The 26,417-nt window shown below is 45.8% G+C and overlaps 1 protein-coding gene across 4 annotated transcripts in view; it reads right to left on the bottom strand.

Annotated features, from left to right (window-relative positions):
* Positions 1-26,417, bottom strand: part of LOC147099703 (dickkopf-related protein 3-like) — a 94,325-nt gene that overhangs the window by 60,612 nt on the left and 7,296 nt on the right. For all 4 annotated transcript variants that reach the window (XR_015073901.1, XM_085969092.1, XM_085969091.1 and 1 more), the window contains exons 3-4: positions 25,445-25,579; positions 19,185-19,268 (exon numbers count right to left, since the gene is read on the bottom strand). Coding sequence is in view for 3 of the 4 variants with exons in the window: in XM_085969092.1 (XP_085825218.1) it covers positions 19,185-19,268; positions 25,445-25,579 (219 nt within the window). In the remaining variant the exon portion in view is untranslated. The remainder of the gene's footprint in view (positions 1-19,184; positions 19,269-25,444; positions 25,580-26,417) is intronic.

Below are 26,417 nucleotides of genomic sequence, written 5' to 3'. Positions count from 1 at the left end.
CGCCAAAGGGAACCCTAAGGAAGTGATAGAGGCGGCCGTTTGCCTCAAAGGCAGTATACTGGCGGTCCTCAGGGCGGATAGGGAGCTGGTGGTACGCTGATTTCAGGTCAATGGTCGAGAAGACGCGGTACTGCGCGATCTGGTTGACCATATCAGCTATGCGGGGGAGTGGGTAGGCGTCCAGCAGGGTGTAGCGATTTATTGTCTGGCTGTAGTCGATGACCAGGCGCTGCTTCTCGCCGGTCTTAACGACCACAACCTGGGCTCGCCAGGGGCTGGTGCTGCCCTCAATAATCCCTTCCTTCAGGAGCCGCTCCACTTCGGTTTTAATGAAAACCCTGTCCCCGGCACTGTATCGCCTGCTCTTTGTGGCGATGGGCTTACAGTCGGGGGTGAGGTTAGCAAACAGTGGGGGGGGGGGGGTGGCTCTGAGTGTGGAGAGGGGTTGCACCTGGTGCGCGGCGGGCAATTTGGCAGCTGCTGGCTGCGGACTGTGAGTGGGGGTAGGGGTCCACCGTACGCCATCGTAACACTTTTAAGGTGGCACTGAAAATCTAACCCCAGCAGGACGGCAGCGCAGAGGTCGGGCAGGACCAGAAGTTTAAAATGATCGTACACGGTCCCGTCTACTACGAGTGTCACTACGCAGTAGCCGCCGATGTCCGCCGACTGGGACTCGGAGGCCATAGAAATCCGCTGGTGCGCAGGCAGGACTGGGAGAGAGCAACGCCGCACCGTGTCGGGGTGGATGAAGCTCTCCGTGCTCCCAGAGTCAAAAAGGCAGATTGTATCGTGGCCATTTACCTTAATGTCCATTGTGGAGCTGGCCAGCTGGTGCGGTCTCGCTTGGTCCAGTGTAACGGATGCCAGCGTAGGGGTCGGTGTGTCGCTGCGGGTATCAGATGAGGCGGTGTTGGGGGCCTGCTGCGTTCCGGCTGTCGTCCAAGGTGGCGGCGTCCATGATCCCCATGTGGCTGGAGGCGTCCAAAATGGCTGCTGTACCGGTGGTTCGCACATGGCCGGGGAGGCCCAAGATGGCGGCCCGCATGGCCCACACGCGGCGCTGCTGGGGTTCGGGGTGGCTTTGGCCCTGCAGACGTTAGCGTAGTGTCCCTTCTTCCCGCAGCCCGAGCAGATCGCGTTTTTTGCCAGGCAGCGCGCTCTGGGGTGTTTTGCCTGGCCACAGAAGTAGCATTTCTGGCCTTGGGGCACTGCTGTCTGGCCTTGGGACACTGCTGCGGTAGTTGGGCCGTTGCTGGGGTGGCACGGCGCTATGAGGCGGTCCTACCGTGTCCCAGGCTGTCATTCCCCGCGGCGTCCACGGTGCAGAGGAGTAGGCATCCATGCCCCGGTAGGCTGCATCCAATGATAGTGCGAGTTCAGAGGCCTTGTTGAGGTTGAGGTCACTCTGCTCCAACAGTCGCTGTCGGGTGTAATTGGATCTGTGGCCCGCTACAAAAGCGTCCCGGATAAGTTCCTCTGTGTACACGGCGGCCTTTACATCCTTACAACCACAGGCCCGGCCAAGCACAGACAGTGCCTGAAGGTATTCCACGGTCGATTCCCCAGGTTGTTGTTTACGACTCCCCAGAAGGTGCCTGGCGTACACTTCGTTCACTGGGCGCGTGTACTGGTCCTTGAGGAGCTTGATAGCGTCCACGTACGAGGTCGCGTCTTGGATGACCGAGTACACTCGGTGGTTCACTTTGGAGGTCAGGACATCCAGTTTGTCCTCGTCCGATTTGATTGCTGCGGAGGCGGTCAGGAATTTTTCGAAACACTTAAGCCAGTGAGTAAACTTGGTGGATGAGTCCGCCTCCCGGTGATCTAAGTCCAGGCATGCTGGTGTGAGGATCTTCTCCATTATAAAAATGTTGTTAATAAAATTGATGCGCTATCAATTACTCATAAAAGACTGAGAGTTAAGAGAGTAACTAAAGGCTTTTATTAACAAAAGAATGAAGGTCTGCCTCGAGTGGTCGACCGGTCCAGAATACAAAGGGGCTGGGGAGCAGTCACCTTTATACTAGGACTTGTGGGAGGAGTCAGCCGAGGCATGTCCAGGCATGTACACAGTGGAATACAAACAGTGGTTTACCACACATGTATTATTTCTAGGGCCACTTCCTTAAGTACCCTAGGATGTAGATTATCAGGCCCTGGGGATTTATCGGCCTTCAATGCCGTCAATTTCCCTAACACCATTTCCCTACAAATACTGATTTCATTCAATTCCTCCCTCTCATTAGACCCTATGTTCCCCGACATCTCTGGGAGGTTATTTGTGTCCTCCTTTGTGAAGACAGAACCAAAGTATGTATTTAGTTGGTCTGCCATTTCTTTGTTCCCCATTATAAATTCCCCTGATTCTGACTGCAAGGGACCTACGCTTGACTTCACCAGTCTTTTTATCTTCATGTATCTAGGGAGAAAGGGATAGACCGAGTAATTACAGGCCAGTCAACCTAACCTCGGTGGTGGGAAAATTATTGGAAAAATAATAAATCTTCATTTTGAAAGACATGAATTAATCAGGGACAGTCAGCATGGATTTGTTAAGGGAAGGTCATGTCCGACTAACTCGATTGAATTTTTTGAGGAGGTAACAAGGAGGGTCGATGAGGGTAGTGCATTTGATGTAGTCTATATGGATTTTAGCAAGGCTTTTGATAATGTCCCACATGGCAGACTGGTCACGAAAGTAAAAGCCATGGGATCCAAGGCAAAGTGACAAGTTGGATCCAAAATTGGCTCAGAGGCAGGAAACAAAGGGTAATGGTCGAAGGGTGTTTTTGTGACTGGAAGGCTGTTTCCAGTGGGGTTCCGCAGGGCTCAGTACTGGGTCCTTTGCTTTTTGTGGTATATATCAATGATTTGGACTTGAAAGTAGGAAGTATGATTAAGAAGTTTGCAGATGATACAAAAATTGGCTGTGTGGTTGATAATGAAGAAGAAAGCTGCAGACTGCAGGAAGATATCAATGAACTGGTCAGATGGGCAGAACAGTGGCAAATGGAATTCAATCCGGACAAGTGTGAGGTAATGCATTTGGGGAGGGCTAACAAAGCAAGGGAATACACAATAAATGGTAGGACACTGAGAAGTGCAGAGGATCAGAGGGACCTTGGAGTGCCTATCCACAGATCCCTGAAGGCAGCAGGACAGGTAAATAAGGTGGCTAAGAAGGTATATTGGATACTTGCCTTTATTAGCTGAGGCATAGAATATAAGAGCAGGGAGGTTATGCTTGAACTGTATAAATCACTAGTTAGGCCGCAGCTAGAATACTGCGTGCAGTTCTGGTCACCACATTACAGGAAGGATGTGATTGCACTAGAGAGGGTACAGAGGAGATTTACCAGGATGTTGCCTGGACTGGGGAATTTTACCTATGAGGAATGATTGGAGAGGCTGGGGTTGTTTTCTTTGGAACAGAGGAGGCTGAGGGGAGACCTAATTGAGCTATATAAAATTATGAGGGGCCTAGATAGAGTGGATAAGAAGGACCTATTTCCCTTAGCAGAGGGGTCGATAACCAGGGGACATAGATTTAAAGTAATTGGTAGGAGGTTTAGAGGGGATTTGAGGAGAAATCTTTTCACCCAGAGGGTGGTGGGGGTCTGGAACTCACTGCCTGAAAGGGTGGTAGAGGTAGAGACTCTCGTCACATTTAAAATATGCACTTGAAGTGCCGTAACCTACAAGGATACGGACCAAGTGCTAAAAAGTGGGATTAGGCTGGATAGCTCTTTGTCTATGATGCAGTGAATAAATGACTCGGAGCCATATGACAGAGACATTAAAAACTGTTCCCCCAAACAATAATGTAATGACTGACAAAAACAAGACTGACATTCAGACAATGGGGGCACAATGGAGCCCAGATGTGCTGGTCACATCTGTGAGAAGAGAAACTGTACAAAATTGACCGAGAATGGAAAAGAAATCTCAATTATAACAGCTCACTTGTTATATTAAGGGTTTGGCTGGATCTCAAACACGATAATGTACTTAGATGTACTTAAACCGTTCAGCAAGAAAATCAGGATGCAACTATAGCCCTGAGCACATGCAAGGCAGTGTGAGTAAAACAAGATTATCTCTATTTTTGTTGCTTTCCAAACGTTGGACACTCCACAGTTGGATTAACAGACTTTCTGACACTTATACTGTTTAAATGTCTCAGTACCTGCTTCAGAGAATCATTGTTATTGCTAATGAAATCATTCTCAGAACCACCCATTCCCAAAATTGTGTTAGTGTGCCTTAAATTAAAAATTAAAATTAAGCATTTAACCTTTTTTATCAAACGAAGAAAGTCTTGCTCTTGAGTTTCATTGAAGGACATGAGAGCTAGTGTGAGATCAGCCACATGGACAGTAATGGTCTTTTCTGGTCATGTACATTCCTATCCTGTGATCAGCTGTTTTACTCTTCTCAACCTTTGCCAATATTTCAATGACCTTTAGAAAGTAGCTACCAAAACTGCATCCAATATTCCAAATTTGGGCTTGCCAGTGAATTATACAGTTAAAATAATGTTTCAAAATACCTTTGGGATACATCTCAGTATTTGATTTATTCTTGTTTATTCCAGCTTCACATTCAGTGGCTACTTTCTGTGATTAGTCACTCACATTCAGGTATTTTCCTTTCCACATATGCCAATCCATCCAGATCACTCTAAATATAATCAATCTTCCAGTCACCAAGCTACACATCACTATATCATCAGCAATATATACTATTGCTAGGAATATCTTTCTCCATAGCATTTATATATAGCAGGTGCTGCAAAGAGACTTCTGTGGAAATTCACTATTCAGCTGAGACCCTCCCAACAAAGCCTTGTTCATTTATCATTGCCCTCTGCTTTCTATTGTCATGCCAATCCAGCTGCCTAATTTGGAATTAACTTCTTTAAAAGTCTGAGAAGCAGGACCTCATCAACATATCTGAAAATTGAAGATCCATTTATTGGCATGTCTCTTTTAATTTAATTAAAACCTTGATGAATTCCTGTAGATTTACAAGACAAGGCCTATTCTAAAAGCACGTTGATTCCTCTTTATATGTTGTATGATATTTGGAACATTGTTCACGATAGATCCAGATTAGGGAGGCCATTCAGCTCATCCATCCAGAATAAAAGACCTCCCTTCCCCCATCCTCTAACTGACTCCTGAATGAGTCTGTGGTTTTCATTCCCACTACCCAGCCCGAAGTTCATTCCAAGTGTTGATCACTCTCTGCTTAAAGAAGTTCTGCTGATAACTGTAGTGTATGTACCTTTAAGGGGAGAACTACTTTTTACAGCTCCTGTATATTGTAGTACCGGCAGTGACTGTTAAATCCGTGAATTTTGATGTATGGTGTCCTTCAATAAATCGACAGACTGCAGAGGAACAATCAACAGGTGTTTACTGGATGAAGGTTACTCTAAAAACTAAAGTACAGATCCCTACTCAGGGTTTATATACAGGTGTGGTCACTGCCGGTACTACAGTTGGTAGTAAACATCCAGTAAACACCTGTTGATTGTTCCTCTGCAGTCTCTGTCGATTTATTGAAGGACACCATACATCAAAATTCATGGATTTAACATTGGCGACGAGTCGATTCGAACCTACCTGCAACTCTGTAGAAGGCGGCCGATTCCACCAGTGCGGGCGTCGACCATCCGGAGAGGACTTGAACATCGCAGAGGAGGCTGTGGAGAGCTGGGCTTGGTTCCCCAGTCGCGATGATCCAGCGCAGCGGGCTGGCAGCAGGTACGGCGCAGACCCTTCCCGGACGGCGGCGGCTGGAGCCGGCCGACGGCACAGAAAAAGGCCGAGCAGCGTCGACGGGGTAAGAGAGAGGGTAAAGCGCACAGGGCGCAGCCGGGGTTGAAGACCGAGCGGCGTCAACAAGAGAGGGGAAAACGTGCAGAGCGCGGCCGGGGTTTCAAGGGCTGAGCAGCGTCTGCGCGGGAAAACGCCATTGTGAGCCGCAGCGGAGAAGAAGGGAAGCGCGGGAAAATGCCATTTTGAGCCAGTCTAACCACACCCAGGGATGCCGAAGAGTGGCAGTATCACAGCGTTCGACAATGAAGTCGAAGATTGGACGACATATGTCGAACGCATAGAAGTGTACTGCAAGGCGAATGAAGTGCCAGAGGACAGGAAAGCGCTGGTATTGTTGAATTCCATGGGTGCAAAAATGTATGGCTTACTGCGAAACCTAATAACCCCAGAGAAGCCAGTGGACAAGGATTTTGAAAACATAGTGTCAATCCCACAGGACCACTTAAACCCCACACCGCTGCTGATAGCAGAAAGATTTAAGTTTCACAAAAGGAACCAGCATAAAGATGAAAGTAATGCTGAGTATTTAACGGAACTGCGCAAGCTATCGAAACACTGCCAGTTTGGAACGGGACTAGCAGATACTTTAAGGGACAAGTTTGTGTGTGGGCTTCAAAGTGAAGGAACCCAGAAACGGCTTCTATCAGAAAAGGATCTTACGCTGGACAAGGCTTTCAGCATGGCAGTATCACATGAAGCAGCCGCACGGGGCGCTGCAGAGATACAACGGAGACCGCAAGAATATGGCACAAATGAAATGTCATATGGAACAGTGAAGTGCTATCGCTGCGGCAGAACAACACACGACCATATGATTGCTGGTTTAAGGACAAAGTGTGCAGACAGTGTGGAAAAGTAGGACAGATAGCAAGAGTCTGCAGGTCGGGAAAGAAAACCAGCAGCAAGAAATCTCCACAGGAGAAGTACAAGAAGGTACATAAGGTGACGGAGAGTAGTTCAGACGAACAGAAAAGTGATACAGACTCCGGAAGCAAGGAGCTGGGTTGTCTGAAACTACATAAGGGGATCCAAACGGAGGATCATCAAACTATCTGGGTCACGCTCAAGATAGCTGGAGTCCAAGTGAAAATGGAATTTGACACAGGATCAGCCCTAACAGTCATAAACCGAAGGGACTACAAGCAGCTATTCTCACATATACCCTTAAGAGATACAGAGATTGTCTTGAAGACGTACACGGGGCAAAAAGTCTACCCCAAAGGAAAAATAAGGGTGAACGTTGTATATAACGGTAAGGAAACACCAAAAATGGACCTATATGTATTGCCAGATGGAGGACCACCACTACTAGGATGTGAATGGATCCGGAAGATACAGCTAGATTGGCATTCCATACAACCACTGACTGCAGATGCCAAAAAGGATGACGACGCCACACCTGGACGACTGTCAAAAATGCTAACTGACGCACAAGAAGTGTTCCAGGAGGGACTTGGAACACTAAAAGGCATAACAGCGACGATCAAAATAGAGGAAAATGCAAGCCCAAAGTTTTTTTTTTTTTTTTTTTTTTTTTTTTAAGGCCAGACCGGTGCCTTATGCGATCCGCCCAGCCGTCGAAGCAGAGCTGGAAGGTTTGGAACGTTCAGGAGTACTGTCCAAAGTGGACTGGAGCAAGTGGGCCACACCAATCGTTCCTGTAATGAAGAGGTCGTTGAGTAATACGCCTGGGGAACCAAAGAAGGTTCGCATCAGTGGGGACTTTAAGGTGACAGTGAACCCAGTCCTTCACACGGTACAATATCCGCTTCCGCGGATTGAAGATATTTTCGCCTCGCTATCTGGAGGGCAACGCTTCACTAAGATTGATCTGGCCCAGGCACACCTGCAAATGGAGGTAGAAGAAGCCTCGAAACAGTACCTCACGATCAACACTCATAAAGGTCTCTACCAATACAACCGGCTGGAGTTCGGGGTAGCATCAGCTCCGTCTATTTGGCAAAGGGCAATGGATCAAGTCCTGCAAGGGATTCCAGGGACCCAGTGTTATTTGGACGACATCCTGGTCACGGGCGAAAATGACAGTGCTCACCTTGCCAACCTGGAGCAGGAGCTCACTAGATTGAAGGAATATGGGCTCCGAGCAAGTCGCCACAAATGCGAGTTTTTCCAGAAGCAGATCTCGTATTGTGGCCACGTTATTGATGAAGAGGGGTTACATAAGTCCCCTGAAAAGATTGAGGCAGTAGTCAAGGCTCCAGCACCAGAAAATGTGTCGCAACTGAGGTCGTTCCTCGGGCTGCTGAACTACTACCATAAGTTCTTGCCGAATTTGTCCACAGTACTACACCCACTGAACACCCTACTGCAAACGGGGGTACCATGGAAGTGGAATGACGAATGTAAATGAGCTTTCCGGAAGTGCAAAGAATTGATCACATCAAAAGAGGTGTTGGCTCATTTCAACCCAGCACTACCCATTCGGTTGCCGTGTGATGCATCACCCTATGGCATTGGAGCGGTGCTGTCACACAAGTTCCCGGATGGCTCAGAGAGGCCGGTAGCCTTTGCGTCTCGGTCACTAACCTCAGCCGAGCGTAACTACGCCCAGATTGACAAGGAGGCCCTCAGCCTAGTGTGGGGAGTGAAAAAGTTCAACCACTATCTGCACGGGCAGAAGTTCACCTTGCTGACGGACCACCAACCACTTGTCTCCATCTTTAATCCAAAGAAGGGCGTGCCGGTGATGACTGCGCAACGGCTACAAAGATGGTCGCTTTTTCTAGGGGCGAACCAATATGAAATCGAGTATAAGGGCACGAAACAGCATGGAAACGCTGATGGGCTATCACGCCTGCCACTGCCTACTGCGGAGGAAGCACCAGCAGTGGACCCTGTCGAAATATTTCAATCGACTATAATTGAACGCTTGCCAGTAACTAACGCTGATATAGAGAAGGAGACCCGAAATGACCCGACACTGTCTCGGGTATATGACTTGACGGTGAAGGGATGGCCAACACATGGCGACTCACTGTTGCCAGCATTCTCATCCAGAAGAGAACAGCTGTCAGTATGCCAGGGGACCTTGATGTGTGGATCCCGAGTGGTAATTCCACCCAAGTTAAGGGAGAGAGTGCTCAATGAGCTCCACGAAGGCCTTGCTCTTGTCCAACAGGTTCGAGGTTCTTACTCCCTGTGGGGACAGGAGCAGGGACTGCAGGGAGGATGAGCAACCCGGCCACAGCACCGTGGAACGGGGGGCCATTCAAGAGGGGGGAGTAAATAGAAATGTTGTAGTGGTAGGGGATAGTATTATTAGGGGGATATATAGAGTTCTCGGCAGCCGAGAGCAAGAGTCCCGAAGGCTGTGTTGCCTACCCGGTGCCAGGGTTAAGGACATCTCCTCTGGGCTGGAAAGAAACTTGCAGTGGGAGGGGGTGGATCCAGTTGTCGTGGTCCATGTTGGTACAAACGACGTAGATAGGACTAGGAAGCTGGTTTTGTTAAAGGAGTATGAGCAGCTAGGGGTCAAATTAAAAAACCGAACCTCAAGGGTAATAATCTCTGGATTATTACCTGAGCCACGAGCGAATTTGGCCAGGACAAATAAAATTAGAGAGTTAAATGCGTGGCTCAAAGACTGGTGTGGGAGAAATGGGTTTTGCTTCCTGGGACACTGGCACCAGTACTGGGGCAGGAGGGAGCTGTTCCGTTGGGACGGGCTTCACTTGGCCAGTGCTGGGACGAGAGTCCTGGCGGATCATATAACTAGGGCTGTAGAGAGGGCTTTAAACTAACTAGTCGGGGGGAGGTTCCTGGAGAGCAAATAATAAAAATGACAACAGAGAAGGTCATAGACTTAGGTAGCAGTGGGGAAATTAAAAACCAGAGCGTGTCAGGAAGGGGCAGAAGGTATGGAGTAAAAGGTAAAGTAATAAAAAGGGCAAAAGCAGGAACTAAGTGTCACAAAACATATTTGAAAGTTCTCTATCTGAATGCACGTAGCATTCATAACAAAATAGACGAGTTAATGGCACAAATAACTACATATGGGTATGATCTTGTGGCCATTACAGAAACATGGCTGCAGGGTGACAATGCCTGGGAAGTAAACATACCAGGTTATTTAACGATCAGGAAGGACAGGCAGGAAGGAAGGGGAGGTGGGGTGGCTATGTTAATAAAGCAAGGAATCACTGTAATACAGAGAAATGATATTAGGTCAAAAGATCAGGATAATGAAACAGTTTGGGTGGAGATAAGGAATAATAAGGGGAAAAAAACACTAGTGGGCGTAGTCTATAGGCCTCCGAACAGTTGCAACTCTGTTGGACGGAGTATCAATCAGGAAATAGTTGAGGCTTGTAATAAGGGAACATCTATAATTATGGGGGATTTTAACTATCATATTAATTGGACAAATCAAATTGGGTAGGGCTGCCTTGAGGATGAGTTCATTGAGTGTATGAGGGATGGGTTTCTTGAGCAGTATGTAACTGAACCGACCAGGGGGCAAGCAACCTTAGATCTGGTCCTGTGTAACGAAACAGGATTAATTAAAAATGTCCTAGTAAAGGATCCCCTTGGAATGAGTGACCATAACATGGTTGAATTCCATATTCAATTAGAGGGTGAGAAGGTTGGATCTCAAACAAGCGTGCTAAGCTTGAATAAAGGAGACTATGAAGGTATGAGAGCGGAATTGAGTAGAGTGGATGGGAAAATAGATTAAAGGGTAAGACGATACATGATCAGTGGTGTACATATAAGGAGTTATTTTACAACTTCCAAAAAATATATATTCCACGGAGAAGAAAAGGGTGTAAAAGAAAAGACAGCCATCCGTGGCTAAGTAAAGAAATTAAGGATAGTATGCGACTAAAAACAAGGGCATATAAGGTAGCCAAATCTAGTGGGAGGATAGAGGATTGGGAAAACTTTAAAAGACAGCAAAAAATAACAAAAAGATTGATTAAGAAAGGGAAGATAGATTATGAAAGTAAATTAGCAAAAAATATAAAAACAGATAGTAAGAGTTTTTATAGTTATATAAAAAGAAAAAGGGTGGCTCAAGTAAATGTTGGTCCCTTAGAGGATGAGATCAGGAAATTAATGGTGGGAAATATGGAGATGGCAAAAACACTGAATGAATATTTTGTATCAGTCTTTACAGTAGAAGACACTAAGAATATCCCAACACTGGACAAACAGGGGGCTATGGGGGGGGGGGGGGGGGGGAGGAGCTAAACATGATCAAAATCACTAAGGAAGTGGTACTCGGTAAAATAATGGGACTTAAGGCGGATAAATCACCTGGACCTGATGGCTTACATCCTAGGGTCTTGAGGGAAGTGGCGGTAGGGATTGTGGATGCATTAGTAATAATTTTCCAAAACTCCCTGGACTCAGCAAAGGTCCCGGCAGACTGGATAACTGCTAATGTAACACCCTTATTTAAAAAGGGCAGTAGACAGAAGGCTGGAAACTATAGACCGGTTAGCCTAACATCTGTGGTAGGTAAAATTTTGGAGTCCATTATTAAGGAGACAGTAACAGGACATTTGGATAATCATAATTTAATAGGACAAAGTCAACATGGTTTTATGAAGGGGAAGTCATGTTTGACAAATTTGCTGGAGTTCTTTGAGGAAGTAACATGTCGGGTGGATAAAGGGGAACCAGTGGATGTAGTGTATTTAGACTTCCAAAAGGCATTTGACAAGGTGCCACACAAAAGATTTGTTGCTTAAGATAAAAAATCACGGGATTGGGGGTAATATTCTGGCAAGGATAGAGGATTGGCTATCTAACAGAAGGCAGAGAGTTGGGATAAATGGTTCATTCTCAGACTGGCAATCAGTAACTAGTGGTGTTCCACAGGGGTCAGTGCTGGGTCCCCAACTCTTTACAATCTATATTAACGATTTGGAGGAGGGGACTGAGTGTAACATATCAAAGTTTGCAGATGATACTAAGATGGGAGGGAAAGTAGTGAGTGAGGAGGACATAAAAAACCTGCAAGGGGACATAGACAGGCTAAGTAAGTGGGCAGAGATTTGGCAGATGGAATACAATACTGGAAAGTGTGAGGTTATGCACTTTGGCAGGAAAAATCGTACAGCAAGTTATTATCTTAATGGCAAGAAACTGGAAAGTACTGTAGTACAAAGGGATCTGGGGGTCCTGGTGCACGAAACTCAAAAGGTTAGTATGCAGGTGCAGCAAGTGATTAAGAAGGCCAATGGAATGTTGGCTTTCATTGCTAGGGGGATAGAATATAAAAATAGGGAGGTATTGCTTCAGTTGTACAAGGTATTGGTGAGACCGCACCTGGAATACTGCATACAGTTTTGGTGTCCATACTTAAGAAAGGACATACTTGCTCTCGAGTCAGTACAAAGAAGGTTCACTCGGTTAATCCCGGGGATGAGGGGATGGACATATGAGGAGAGGTTGAGTAGATTGGGACTCTACTCATTGGAGTTCAGAAGAATGAGAGGCGATCTTATTGAAACATATAAGATTGTGAAGGGGTTGGATCGGGTGGATGCGGGGAGGATGTTCCCGATGATGGGTGAAACTAGAACTAGGGGGCATAGTCTTAGAATAAGGGGCTGCTCTTTCAAAACTGAGATGAGGAGGAACTACTTCACTCAGAGGGTGGTAGGTCCATGGAATATGCTGCCCCAAAAAGCTGTAGAAGCTACATCATTACATAAATTTAAAACAGAAAGAGACAGTTTGCTAGAAGTAAAGGGAATTAAGGGTTACGGGGAGCGAGCAGGAATTTGGACATGAGTCTAGGTTCGGATCGGACATGGCCCTGTGGGTAGCGGAGCCTTATCCTGCTCCTATTTCGTGTGTCTAATTCTGTTAGATTCAGGAGATGGTTCTGTGATAGTAGATTGGCGGTTATGATCAGATCAGCCATGATCTTATTGAATGGCGGAGCAGGCTCGAGGGGCCGATTGGCCTACTCCTGCTCCTATTTCTTATGTTCTTATCTGGGAGGGGTGAAAATGAAAAGCCTTGCTAGGGCTTGTGTGGTGGCCGGGGATCGATCAGCAAATCGAGGACCTGACAAAGAGCTGCTCAGGATGCCAGAAGGTCCAAAATGCACCACCACATGCTCCTCTACACCCATGGGAGTGGCCCTCATCTCCATGGCAACGGGTGCATATTGATTTTGCTGGTCCATTCATGGACTCAATGTTTCTAATAGCCGTGGATGCGCACTCGAAATGGCCTGAGGTGATCAAAATGTCGTCCACCACCACGGAGAAAACTATTGCAGTCCTACGGACCATATTTGCCAGGAACGGCTTGCCAGAGCAGATTTGCTCTGATAACGGACCACAGTTTGTGTCCGAAGAGTTTCGAAGATTCATGAAAAGGAATAGGGTACGGCATTACACATCCGCCCCGTATCATCCAGCCACAAATGGATTGGCTGAGAGGTTCGTACAAACCTTTAAGAAAGCAGTAAGGGCCATGTGCGATGACGACATTCCACTGCAGCATAAGGTGGACAATTTCCTGTTAGCCTACAGAAATGCAACACATGCAGTCACCAACCAGACCCCGGCCATGATGTTCTTTAACCGAAGGTTGAGATCTCGTCTGGACTTGCTCAGGCCAAATGTATGAAGAGATGTTGAGAATAAGCAATTCCAGCACATCAATGAGAAGCCGACAAAGGAGCTTCAATGTAGGGCAACCAGTCTTGGCCCGCGACTACCGAACAGAGAAATGGCAACCAGGAACGATATGCACACGGCAGGGGTCACTAATGTACACAGTGGATGTTGGGGAGAACATTGTGAGACGCCATGTCGACCAGATCCTAGAGTCACAGGAATGAGTCAACCCCATGTCTCGCGCACCTGGTGATGAACCCGACATACAGGTAGCATCTACCCCAGAAACAGTAGCATTGGAAGCTGATGAACCAACTGCCGACAAGGGGCCTCCGCACCAAGAACAAGACACTCAGGAAAGGCACTATCCAGAAAGGATCAGGAAGCCGCCCCAAAGACTGAATTTATAAATGGACTATTTTCAGTTAATGTGCATGTTAAAAGTGTTAATTGTTAAATGAATGTTATGGTACTGTCAATCTAAAAGGAGAGGAATTGTAGTGTATGTACCTTTAAGGGGAGAACTACTTTTTACAGCTCCTGTATACTGTAGTACCGGCAGTGACCACACCTGTATATAAACCGAGTAGGGATCTGTACGTTTAGTTTAGAGTAACCCTCATCCAGTAAATACCCGTTGATTGTTCCTGCAGTCTCGTGTCTAGTTATTAAAGGACACACAACATCAAACATACACGGATCTAACAATAACAGTCCTAAACTTTCCTCCATCAATTTTAACTTGTGCCCCCTTGTTCTGAGGTAGTGCTCCAGATTAACCTTATCTATACTGTTTAATATCTTGTTTACTTTTATAAGGTCCCCCATCTGTCGCCTGTTTTCAAGGCTAAAGAACCCCAGTTTCTCATAACTCAATCCTTTGATGCCAGGGGTTTCTGCTAATATTTAGAGCACATTTTTACTCTAATTATTTATGACTTAATCTGAACTTCTAAATTAAATTCCATCCTTATTATTCACTGCCAACCATCCAATCATAACTGCAGCCAATTGTGCTGAGAGAGATTGTATGTTGAAAGAAATGGCATTAATTCCTATAATTCAGGTCACTATCGAGTAACAGAAGCTATCCATCTTCTACCATGGAGTACTGATGCAAACAAAATTCAACATTTTACATTTAAAAGTACTGAAAGTTCCTGCCTCCGATTGCTGCACCTGTGGTAGCATTAAGCCATATGTACCATTAACGGTCCAGGCTCAATCTCTCTTCTGTGCTCAGTTAGATAGTCTTAGCTGGTGCAGCAACTGGAATACCAGAGCTAGCTTCAGTACTATAATTGCAAAATACTGCGGATGCTGGAAATCTGAAATAACAACAGAAAATGCTGGAAATACTCAGCAGTTCTGATGAAGGGTCCCAGACCTGAAACGTTAACTCTGTTTCTCTCTCCACGGATGCTGCCTGGCCTGCTGAGTATTTCCAGCATTTTCTGTTGTTATTTCTAGCTTCAGTACTGCTGAGTTAGGCGAGTGGAAGATCTGCCTGGGTTCAAATTCTGATTGCTGTCCAGCAACGCTCTACCCACTTCTCCCCACTAGAACATTATGCATGTAGATTCTGATTGAGGACATGAAAGGGCTCAACTGATTCCATAGCCCGCCAAAGCTCACTGTTCAAGTTCTTAAATGAAGCATAGCTACTTAGTCAAGGAACTGTACCTCAGCAGAAACCACTGCCTTAGCAAAAGATGGGTGGAGGAAGGAAAAAATAAATACTGGAAGTGCAAAATTTTATCAGCATTTCAGTGGTATAAATGGAATCAGTGTTATGTGGCAAACAAAGAGAAATCTATGTGTAATTTGTTTGTATTCCATCCATCCTCACCACTTATTCTGCATTATATGTAGTTACAATGTGTCAGAATTGAATATTGATTTTTACTAACAGAGCTCCATTTATTCAGTGGGGCTCCAAAACCATAACTTCTATTCATTTTCTCAGTTCTGTTTTTCAGTAACTTTCCCAATTTCAAATCTTCTGATCTGAAGCTCTCTTCAATTACAATTTTGCTTCTTCCGTGGGTAACTTGAAAAACCAGAGCTTTCAGGCTTCTCTGGCTTCTGCCCATGCAACTTTGACACTGATTAACTGCTGTTTTTAATTCCTTAACATATTTTTGGCTATAGTGTTAAATATTCAGGACTAGAAATTAGTTATAGCCAAGAAATGGGCAGTGTTTAGAATAAAAATGGTTAAGTAGCGCCAGTTGAAAATCGTCTAGGCTGCTCACAGAATTCCTCCTCACTCCTCATTAAAATGATTGCAGTCATGACTCTAGTCTAAAAATCCAAGCTCATTGGCGTTACACTGAAAACATTGAGCAATATCGGGGGCAGTCTAAACGCAAGTAATGATTGCCACAGGCTTTTTTCACTGCTTAAAGGGGAGGTTCATTGACACTGCAGCACTTCATTCTCAGCATTGTTGAGTGTGCAGCATTGGTTTTACCGGTGGAGAGAAGGCGGGCGGTCAATACCCGCCAACTGGCAGGAGGCCCTCGCCACAAGTCTGCCAAACTATGTGGAGGGAGGTGGCACACCACATCACGAGCACACACAGTGCAGGAAGAAGTTTAACTAGCTTACACAGATGGTGTCAGGGTGAGTGAAGGCTTCAACAAATGCTACATACCACCATCTGTACCACAAGCTTCACACACTGCTCAATGCACCACACCCCCAGCACTCACCCACCAACAGTTTCTACCTAGCAACACTCACACCCACATCTCACACCTTGCACACACTGACAGCTATTCAACTATGGCAGGCACAAGGGTCATTAGTTATTAGAATTGATGTGAAATGTGTGATATGTTTATAGATACATTTATTAATTGTGTTTGGAATATTTTGTGGACTCTCTCATTTCACCTTTGCGCCCAGGAGGACATTGAGACAGCGATTTTATGATGGGGATGTGGTGAGCTACAGGGATCTGGGGTTTCATTCATGCGAATCGGAGTCTGATGAGCCGGTCACGGACACCCCATCCGGAAGGCCGATTATCCCGCTGCCTCCACCGTAGATCCTGGAGGGCAAGGTCCACTGCCAGTACAGCCCCCATGACTTTTACCAAGTGTTGTAGTTTGAAGTGTTTCAAAAATAATGAGGGTGTTTTGCACTTGCCACAACACTCCCTGTTACCAAATAACCTTGAAATGAATAAAGAAAACTCTTGCAGTAGCAGGAATTAGCACACAGCCACTCAAACTTCAAAACCCTGTCAGGTGCGAGTGATTGGTGAGGATCCCTTTAAATAGCCTCGCTTCCTGTTGCTGCCGCCACCTCAACTTGTCCTTGCTTTCTCCAGACAGTAAGTTCAGTGGCCAAAACAAAGTTGGGAGATCGGGCGTCAAGTGAGCGTTGCACACTCACTGACATCATGATCTCCGTGATTGCGATGTCCTTGGCGATCGAGTTTACCGGCAGCGCTACTGGCAAGACGGATATGGTGTTTCAGCGCTGGAACTGCCCTCAGCTGGTGGTGGTAGAGCTCTGAATGGCGTTTTAGCACTATCTCATGGCGCGAACCACATGAATTTCTCCCCCTCAGTGTTAGAGGAACACAGTCATCCTGTAAAGTTACTTGCGGGTTCTTTTACCAAGTTTGTATATACAAGTATGAAATGACACTGTTGGTGAAGCACTGATGTAATTGTGTCACTGAACGTATCTTCCACCATCTTGGTTTATCTTTCCAGAAAGTTCCTAAAGTGACCCATTGTGGCATCTAGTTAGTTCCTAATTGATTCCAGGCTTTTCACCTCCGCTTTTCTATCTCTAGGAGTCCATTTCATATGTTGATCTCTCTTTGTACAAAGGAGAATTTCCTGATGTGTGTCCTTTTGTCTAGTTGAGCCTGTGTCCCTTTGTCCTACTCTTGCAATTTAGTTTAAACCAGTTTTCCAGATTTACTTTTTCCATACCATTAGCTATAGATGAAGAATTAACTCTATTTCCCACCAGCATTAATTGTCAGATTTTCATTAACATGCAATCAGGACTGTATTGTAGTAATGATTTTTTTATCTTGTTTTTATTCTCCACCAATTTTTCTCCCCTCAATAACAACTTGCACTTTTTGTAGCACTTTTAACATAGCAAAACATCCCAAGGCACTTCACAGAAGGGGAGGGGGAAGAAAACAAGACAACAAATTGGGGTGACGCTTGCTGGTATACATTTGTATGGACATTGGTCCCCTCTAATACCTCATCCAAATGGGCAATTTTGATGTGCGTAAGCCTAGATACGGAATGTTGGCAGGCTATTCGACAGTGGGGACCATTAATGCCAAGTGCAATGCTGTCCCAATCCTCACCTAATGTTAATGTGTGCACTTTCTATTGGTTCACTGAATAGTGATTGAGAGCGAGAACCATGTTTGATTTTCCCCTTCTTAGGCCAGGAATACTGAGCCCACTGAAGCACTCAAAAAACTGCCCTGCCTGGAATTAGCAAACTCAACACAAACTGAGGATCAGAGCCAAGAGTTCCCTGGCCTGCATGTGGCTGAGCTATTTACTGGATAAACTCGCTGAGCCTTGGGACAACACACAATAACAACTTGCATTTATATAGCGCCTTTAACATAGTAAAAGTCCCAAGGCGCTTCACAGGAACGTTATCAAACAAAATCTGACACCAAGCCACATAAGGAGATATTAGGACAGATGACCAAAAGCTTGGTCAAAGAGGTAGGTTTTAAGAAGCATCTTAAAAAAGGGAGAGAGGCAGACAGATTTAGGGAAGAAATTTCAGAGATTAGGGTCCAGGCAGCTGAAGGCACAGCCGCCAATGATGGCGCGATTAAAATCAGGGATGCGCAAGAGGCAAGAATTGGAGGAGCGCAGAGATCTTGGAGAAGGTTACAGAGATAGGAAGGGGCGAGGTCATGGAAGGATTTGAAAACAAGTGTGAATATTTTAAAATCGAGGCGTTGCCTGACCAGCAGCCAATGTAGGTCAGCAAGCACAGGGGTGATGGGTGAATGGGACTTGGGAGAGTTAGGATATGGGCAGCAGAGTTTTGGATGAGCTGAAGTTTACGGAGGGTGGACGATGGGAGGCCGGCCAGGAGAACGTTGGAATAGTCGAGTCTGGAGGTAACACAGGCATGGATGAGGGTTTCAGCAGCAAATGAGCAGAGGCAGAAATGGAGACGGGTGACAGAGCGGATATGGGGTTGGAAGCTCATCTCAGGGTCAAATACAACGCCAAGATTGCAAACAATCTGGCTTAGCCTCAGTGGCCAGCGAGAGGGATGGAGTCGGTGGCTAGGCAGTGGAGTTTGTGGTTGGGATCGAAGGCAAGGTCTTCCCAATATTTAATTGGAGGAAATTTCTGCTCATCCAAAACTGGATGTCAAAACAAGCTGCTTACCAATCAGAGGCAGTGGAGGGGTCGAGAGAGGTGATGGCGAGGTAGAATTGGTGTCATCAGTATCTCACATTCGTTATTTGTTAATACTTCTTTGAAATAAAAAATGAATTCCCTAACCATTTACTTTAAACCCCTCATTCTTGAGCAAAAGGCTGTGGCAAACAAATTATTCACTGGTCTGGAATATATTATTTGGCATCACATCAATTATGCTTTTCACTGGTTAGGAGTTAAGTGCATTGCATTAACCTGGTTATCATTGGCCAGGAGCTGAGTGTGATACATTAAACAGGTTATTCACTGCTTATAAATGATACTGGTTTACAAACCCTTCTTTCAGGAAAATCGTCATCATCCTCCTCAATAACCTCCCTCTCTGAAAGGATTGTATCTCCAGTGATATCATCAGTTTCCTAAAAAAAAATACAAAAGAGGCACAGAATGTTACTGACAGAATAACACACGAGGTTTGTGAGAAATCCCCACATCATAGGTTCAAATCCCAGTACCAGACAGCTGGAATCTTGGCAGCAAAGAATGATTTAGTGTTGCTAGTTTATATAATCGATTGTGTGATGGGATTGGCATTAACATCTGATCCAGATAAAGGTAGAAATGCAAAACAAACAGAAATTTGTCAGTCTTTAAAATAACTTGGAAACACGAGCAAAAAATGAGCTTGTAAATAAATGAGTCACACAAATTCTGAGCTACTACCTTGCTATGCCATTTTTTGGAGGTAGGTAGTCAAGTTGTTCCTCATGCAAATGATCAGATACAGATTGATACAGTTACCTCTATACTGCTCTGCAGGGTCCTTCAACCAATATACCAGTCATTTTCACTTCCATCCTTATGCCTCAATGAATAAGACTGGCACATTAATGCTGCAAGAAATTTGGATGAGCTGCCAAAACACATCACTTATGGCCCTTACAGTTGGCAAAAAGCAGAGAGTTTCCTCCCCTTCATTCTGGACTTGACACAAACACAGATCCAATATATGAAAATTAGAAAGCACAGAATGAGCAGGGGCCACTCAGCACATTGAGCTTGTTCCTTCTAATGGGTTTAAATTGCTTAAAACAACAATTTGCATTTATATAGCACCTTTGACATAGTAAAAGTGTGCTTCACAGGAGCGTTATCAAATAAAATTTGACAGCGAGCCACATAAGGAGATACGAAGATAGAAGGAGGTATGTTTTAAGGAGCGTCTTAAAAGAGAGGCGGAGAGGGAATTCCGGAGCTTAGGGCCCAGGCAGCTGAAGGCACCACCACCAATGGTGGAGCGATTGAAATCGGGGGATGCGCAAGAGGCCAGAGTTGGAGGAGGGCAGAGATCTCGGATGGTTGTAGGGCTGGAGAAGGTTACAGAGATAGGGAGGGGCGAGGCCATGGAGTGATTTGAAAACAAGGATGAGAATTTTTAAATTGAGGCGTTGCCGGACCAGGAGCCAATGAAGGTCAGCGAGCACAGGTGTGATGGGTGAATGGGACTTGGTGCGAGTTAGGATATGGGAAGCAGCGTTTTGAATGAGCTCAAGTTTACAGAGGGTGCAAGATGGGAGGCTGGCCAGAAGAGTGTTGGAATAGTCGAGTCTAGAGGTAACAAAGGCATGGATGAGGGTTTCAGCAGCAGATGAGCTGAGGCTGGAGCGGAGTCGGGCGATGGTACGGAGGTAGAGGTAGGCAGTCTTGGTGATGGCGCGAATGTGTGATCGGAAGCGCAGCTCGGGGTCAAATACGACACCAACGTTGCGAACGACTGGTTTAGCGTCAGAGAGTGGCCAGGGAGAGGGATGGAGTTGGTGGCTAGGGAACAGAGATTGTGGCTTAAGATTCTCCTGAAAGAGGTGAATCACCACTACCAAGACATCCAACTTTGGTCACAGTAGTGTAGTGGTTATGGTACTGGACTAGTAACACAGAGGTTATGAGTTTATATCACAACATGGCAATTTATAAAACTGAATTCAATAAACAATCAGCATTAAAGCTGCTCAATTGTAAAAATCCAACTAGTTCACAATGTTCTTCAGCAAAAGTCAATTCTTACCTACATATGACCTTAGTCCATAGCGTATGACACTTAATGTCCTCTGAACTAATCGAACAAGCCATTCAGTTGTACAAAGAATTGCGACTGGAAGGCCCACCTTGTGAGGAGCAGTAGGCCAGTATTGAATAGTAAGTCTGTGAGCATGGATGAATATTCTGAAGTTTTTCTTGTTTTTTTAAAAATCTGTTTATGGGATGTGGGCGTCGCTGGTAAGGCCAACATTTATTGCCCATCCCTAATTGCCCTTGAGAAGGTGGTGAGCCGCCGCCTTAAACCGCTGCAGTCCGTGTGGTGAAGGTACTCCCACAGTGCTGTTAAGGAGGGAGTTCCAGGATTTTGACCCAGCGATGATGAAGGATCGGCGATATACTTCCAAGTCAGGATGGTGTGTGACTTTCAGGGGAACTTGGAGGTGGTGGTGTTCCCATGCACCTGCTGCCCTTGTCCTTCTAGGTGGAAGAGGTCGCGGGTTTGGGAGGTGCTGCCGAAGAAGCCTTGGCGAGTTGCTGCAGTGCATCTTGTAGATGGTACTCACTGCAGCCACGGTATGCCGGTGGTGGAGGGAGTGAATGTTTAAGGTGGTGAATGGGGTGCCACTCAAGCGGGCTGCTTTGTCCTGGATGGTGTCGAGCTTCTTGAGTGTTGTTGGAGCTGCACTCATCCAGGCAAGTGGAGAGTATTCCATCACACTCCTTACTTGTGTCTTGTAGGTGGTGGAAAGGCTTTGGGGAAGTCAGGAGGTGAGACACTCGCCGCAGAATACCTAGCCTCTGACCTGCTCTTGTTGCCACAGTATTTATGTGGCTGGTCCAGTTAAGTTTCTGGTCAATGGTGACCCCCCAGGATGTTGATGGTGGGGGATTTGGCGACGGTAATACCGTTGAATGTCAAGGGGAGGTGGTTAGACTCTCTCTTGTTGGAGATAGTCATTACCTGGCACTTCTTTGGCACAAATGTTACCTGCCACTTATCAGCCCAAGCCTGAACGTCATCCAGGTCTTGTTGCATGCGGGCATGGGCTGCTTCATTATCTGAGGAGTTGTGAATGGCGCTGAACACTGTACAGTCATCAGCAAACTTCCTCATTTCTGACCTTATATTAGAGGGAAAGTCATTGATGAAGCAGCTGAAGATGGTTGGGCCTAGGACACTGCCCTGAGGAACTCCTGCAGTGATGTCCTGGGGCTGTGATGATTGACCTTCAACCACCACAACCATCTTCCTTTGTGTTAGGTATGACTCCAGTCTGTGGAGTGTTTTCCCCCTGATTCCCATTGACTTCAGTTTTACTTGATGCCACACTCGGTCAAATGCTGCCTTGATGTCAAGTGCAGTCACTCTCACCTCACCTCTGGAATTCAGCTCCTTTGTCGATGTTTGAACCAAGGCTGTAATGAGGTCGGGAGCCGAGTGGTCTTGCGGAACCCAAACCGAGCAGGTTATTGGTAAGTGCCGCTTGATAGCACTGTCGATGACGCCTTCCATCACTTTGCTGATGATTGAGAGTAGACTGATGGGGCGGTAATTGGCCGGGTTGGATTTGTCCTGTAATTTGTGGACAGGACATACGTGGGCAGTTTTCCACATTGTTGGATAGATGCCAGTGTTGCAGCTGTACTGGAACAGCTTGGCTAGAGGCGCGGCTAGTTCTGGAGCACAAGTCTTCAGCACGGTAGCTGGGATGTTGTCGGGGCCCATAGCCTTTGCTGTATCCAGTGCGCTCAGCCGTTTCTTGATATCACGTGGAATGAATCGAATTGGCTGAAGACTGGCATCTGTGATGGTGGGGACCTCAGGAGGAGGCCGATATAGATCATCCACTCGGCACTTCTGGCTGAAGATGGTTACAAACGCTTCAGTCTTGTCTTTTGCACTCATGTGCTGGGCTCCACCATCATTGCGGATGGGGATATTCATGGAGCCTCCTCCTCCCGTTAGTTGTTTAATGGTCCACCACCATTCATGACTGGATGTGGCAGGACTGCAGAGCTTTGATCTGATCCGTTGATTGTGGGATTGCTTTGCCCTGTCTATAGCATGCTGCTTCTGCTTTTTAGCATGTATATAGTCCTGTGTTGCAGCTTCCCCAGGTTGGCACCTCATTTTTAGGTACAACTGGTGTTGCTCCTGGCATGCTCTTCTACACTCCTTATTGAACCACCTTATCTGAGGAGGGATGTTATTGCCATGGAGAGAGTGCAGCGAAGATTCACCAGACTGATACCTGGGATGCCAGGAATGACGTATGAGGAGAGATTGGGTCGATTAGGCTTATATTTGCTAGAGTTTAGAAGAATGAGAGGGGATCTCATTGAATCTTATAAAATTCTAACGGGACTAGACAGACTAGATGCAGGAAGGATGTTCCCGATGGCGGGGGAGTCCAGAACCAGGGGTCACAGTCTAAGGATAAGGGGTAAGCCATTTAGGACAGAGATGAGGAGGAATTTCTTCACCCAGAGAGTGGTGAACCTGTGGAATTATCTGCCACACAGGGCAGTTGAGGCCAGTTCATTAAATATATTCAAGAAGGAGTTGGATATATTTCTTGAGGCTAAAGGGATCAAGGGATATGGAGAGAAAGCAGGGACAGGGTACTGAATTTGGATGATCAGCCATGATCTCATTAAATGGCGGAGCGGGCTCAAGGGGCCGAATGGCCTACTCCTGCTCCTATCTTCTATGTTTCTATGAACCAGGGTTGGTTATTAACTTCCTTTGTAGACTGAAATATTCCATTTATCACATTATCAGAGCCACTGGAGAACAACAGAAGCAATTCTTGATTTTGCAGATCCTTTAAATTTAACATGCTCTCAATAAATGTTTTAATGTGTCACCTTTTTGCCATGTAACTTGGACTATTTTTACATATTAAAATCTAGTTGAAGGACCAAAGCCCATAATACATAGTATTACATAGTATTTACAGCACATAAACAGGCCATTCAGCCCAACAGATGTAGGACAACTAAAGTTGAAGAGTAGGAAACATAGAAACAGTAGTAAAATAGAAATAGAAAAATAGAAACATAAAAATAGTACCCTGTCCCTGCCTTCTCCCCATAAGACTTGATCCCTTTAGCCTTAAGAAATATATCTAACTCCTTCTTGAATATAGTTAATGAATTGGCCTCAACTGCCTTCTGTGGTAGAGAATTCCACAGGTTCACCACTCTCTGGGTGAAGAAATTCCTCCTCATCTCTGTCCTAAATGGCTTACCCCTTATCTTTAGACTGTGACCCCTGGTTCTGGACTCCCCCGCCATCGGGAACATCCTTCCTGCATCTAGTCTGTCTAGTCCTGTTAGTTTACAGCCAATGAAGTACTTTTTGAAGTGGATTCACTGTTGTAATGTAGGAAACACGGCAGCCAATTTGCACACAGCAAGCTTCCACAAACAACAATGTGATAATGACCAGATAATCTGTTTTAGTGATGATGGTTGAGAAATAAATATTGGCCAGGACACCGGGGATAACTCCCCTGCTCTTCTTCAAAATAGTGCCATTGGATCTTTTACGTCCACCTGAGCAAGCAGACAGGGCCTCGGTTTAACGTCTCATCCGAAAGATAGCACACCTCCGACAGTGCAGCACTTCCTCAGTACTGCACTGGAAACACAGAAGATAGGAGCAGGAGTAGGCCATTCGGCCCCTCGAGCCTGTCCGCCATTCAATGAGATCATGGCTGATTATCCAAATTCAGTACCCTGCCCCTGCCTTCTCCCCATATCCCTTGATCCCTTTAGCCTTAAGAAATAAGTGTCAGCCTAGGTTTTTGTGCTCAAGTCTCAGCAGTACAGAACCAGGAGCACAGCTGGCCATATCAGAAACTCCTGCTTCTTTTGCATAACAACACTGGGCCTGACACTACTGCAGGCGCAGGCCCAATTATACCCATCCAGGAAATCGTTCCTCAGACGCTACAAAATCAAAAGTCTCCCTTATGTCATTCACTCAATTCTACAAGTAACGGCCCGTTTTAAACTAGTGTCAAATAACTACGTACACCTGTTTTATATTTCCTACACCAATGTACATCACCTTACATTCGTCACATTAAATTCCATCTGCCATTCATTAGTCTAGCATGATCTTAATTTGTCTACACCTCCCTTGCACTAAACATCTGGCTTCATATTTCAGTAATATTATTGTAAATACCTCCCAGATTGTTTGTGATATGTGTTATCAGCAGAAGACCCAGAGCAGACAGTATTCAAATTCATTTAACAATTTAAAATTCCATTCTCATAATGATAAATATTTTCCCATCCACTTCTCTGCCCAATTTTTGAAAATTCATTCCTGTTCTAGTAAATAAAATCTTGAATAAAACTTTTGAGCCTAGCCCTATGAAGCCTGCTGTACTATCACAGGCAGAGCCTGGCTACTGATCACAAATCACACATTATATTATAAATCTGGGCAATACTTACAATCCCTAACACAAAAGCCCTCACTTTGTTTAAGAGGCCCTACTCTTAACCTGCCACCCATTGCATCAGTATGGTCTTTGTTTACCTTGTCAATTTTTTCGTATTTGTGGAAGATTTTGTCTCCAACCAGTTCTTCTTCATTCTCCTCATCGTGGTAATTCAAGGGCAGGCTGTCAAAGTCAACCACCTTCACAAAACCATCGGAGTCACTTTTAGCCTCCTGAAATGTTGCACAATATTCACACAACAATTAGAATTGAATCATATTTATTGTTTGTGATATCACCCGGAAAAGTGCGAGGTGATGCACTTTGGGGGGACTAACAAGGCAAGGGAATACACAATGAATGGAAAGACCCTAGGCAAGACGGAGGGTCAGAGGGATCTGGGTGTGCAAGTACACAGATCCCTGAAGGCGGCGGAACAGGTGGATAAGGTGGTAAAAAAGGCATATGGGATACTTGCCTTCATTAGCCGAGGCATTGAATATAAGAGCAAGGAGGTTATGATGGAGCTGTATAAAACACTGGTTAGGCCACAGCTGGAATACTGTGTGCAGTTCTGGTCGCCACACTACAGGAAGGATGTGATCGCGTTAGAGAGGGTGCAGAGGAGGTTCACCAGGATGTTACCAGGGCTGGAGCGCTTCAGCTATGAAGAGAGACTGGGCAGATTGGGTTTGTTTTCCTTGGAGCAGAGGAGGCTGAGGGGGGACATGATTGAGGTGTACAAAATTATGAGGGGCATAGATAGGATGGATGCTGAGGAGCTTTTTCCCTTAGTAGAGGGGTCAATAACTAGGGGGCATAGATTCAAGGTAAAGGGCGGGAGGTTTAGAGGGGATTTGAGAAAGAACTTTTTCACCCAGAGGGTGGTTGGAGTCTGGAACTCACTGCCTGAAAGGGTTGTGGAGGCAGAAACCCTCACAACATTTAAGAAGCATTTGGATGTGCACTTGAAATGCCATAACATACAAGGCTACGGGCCAAATGCTGGAATATGGGATTAGATTAGACAGGGCTTGATGGCCGGCGCGGACACGATGGGCTGAAGGGCCT

This window comes from Somniosus microcephalus, chromosome 28 (genome assembly GCF_052327205.1).
Source record: "Somniosus microcephalus isolate GS21.2 chromosome 28, FLI_Smic_1.0, whole genome shotgun sequence".
Taxonomy (NCBI): Eukaryota; Metazoa; Chordata; class Chondrichthyes; order Squaliformes; family Somniosidae; genus Somniosus; species Somniosus microcephalus.
The sequence above is the reverse complement of the archived record's forward strand: the minus strand, read 5'-3'. Positions and strand labels throughout refer to the sequence as shown.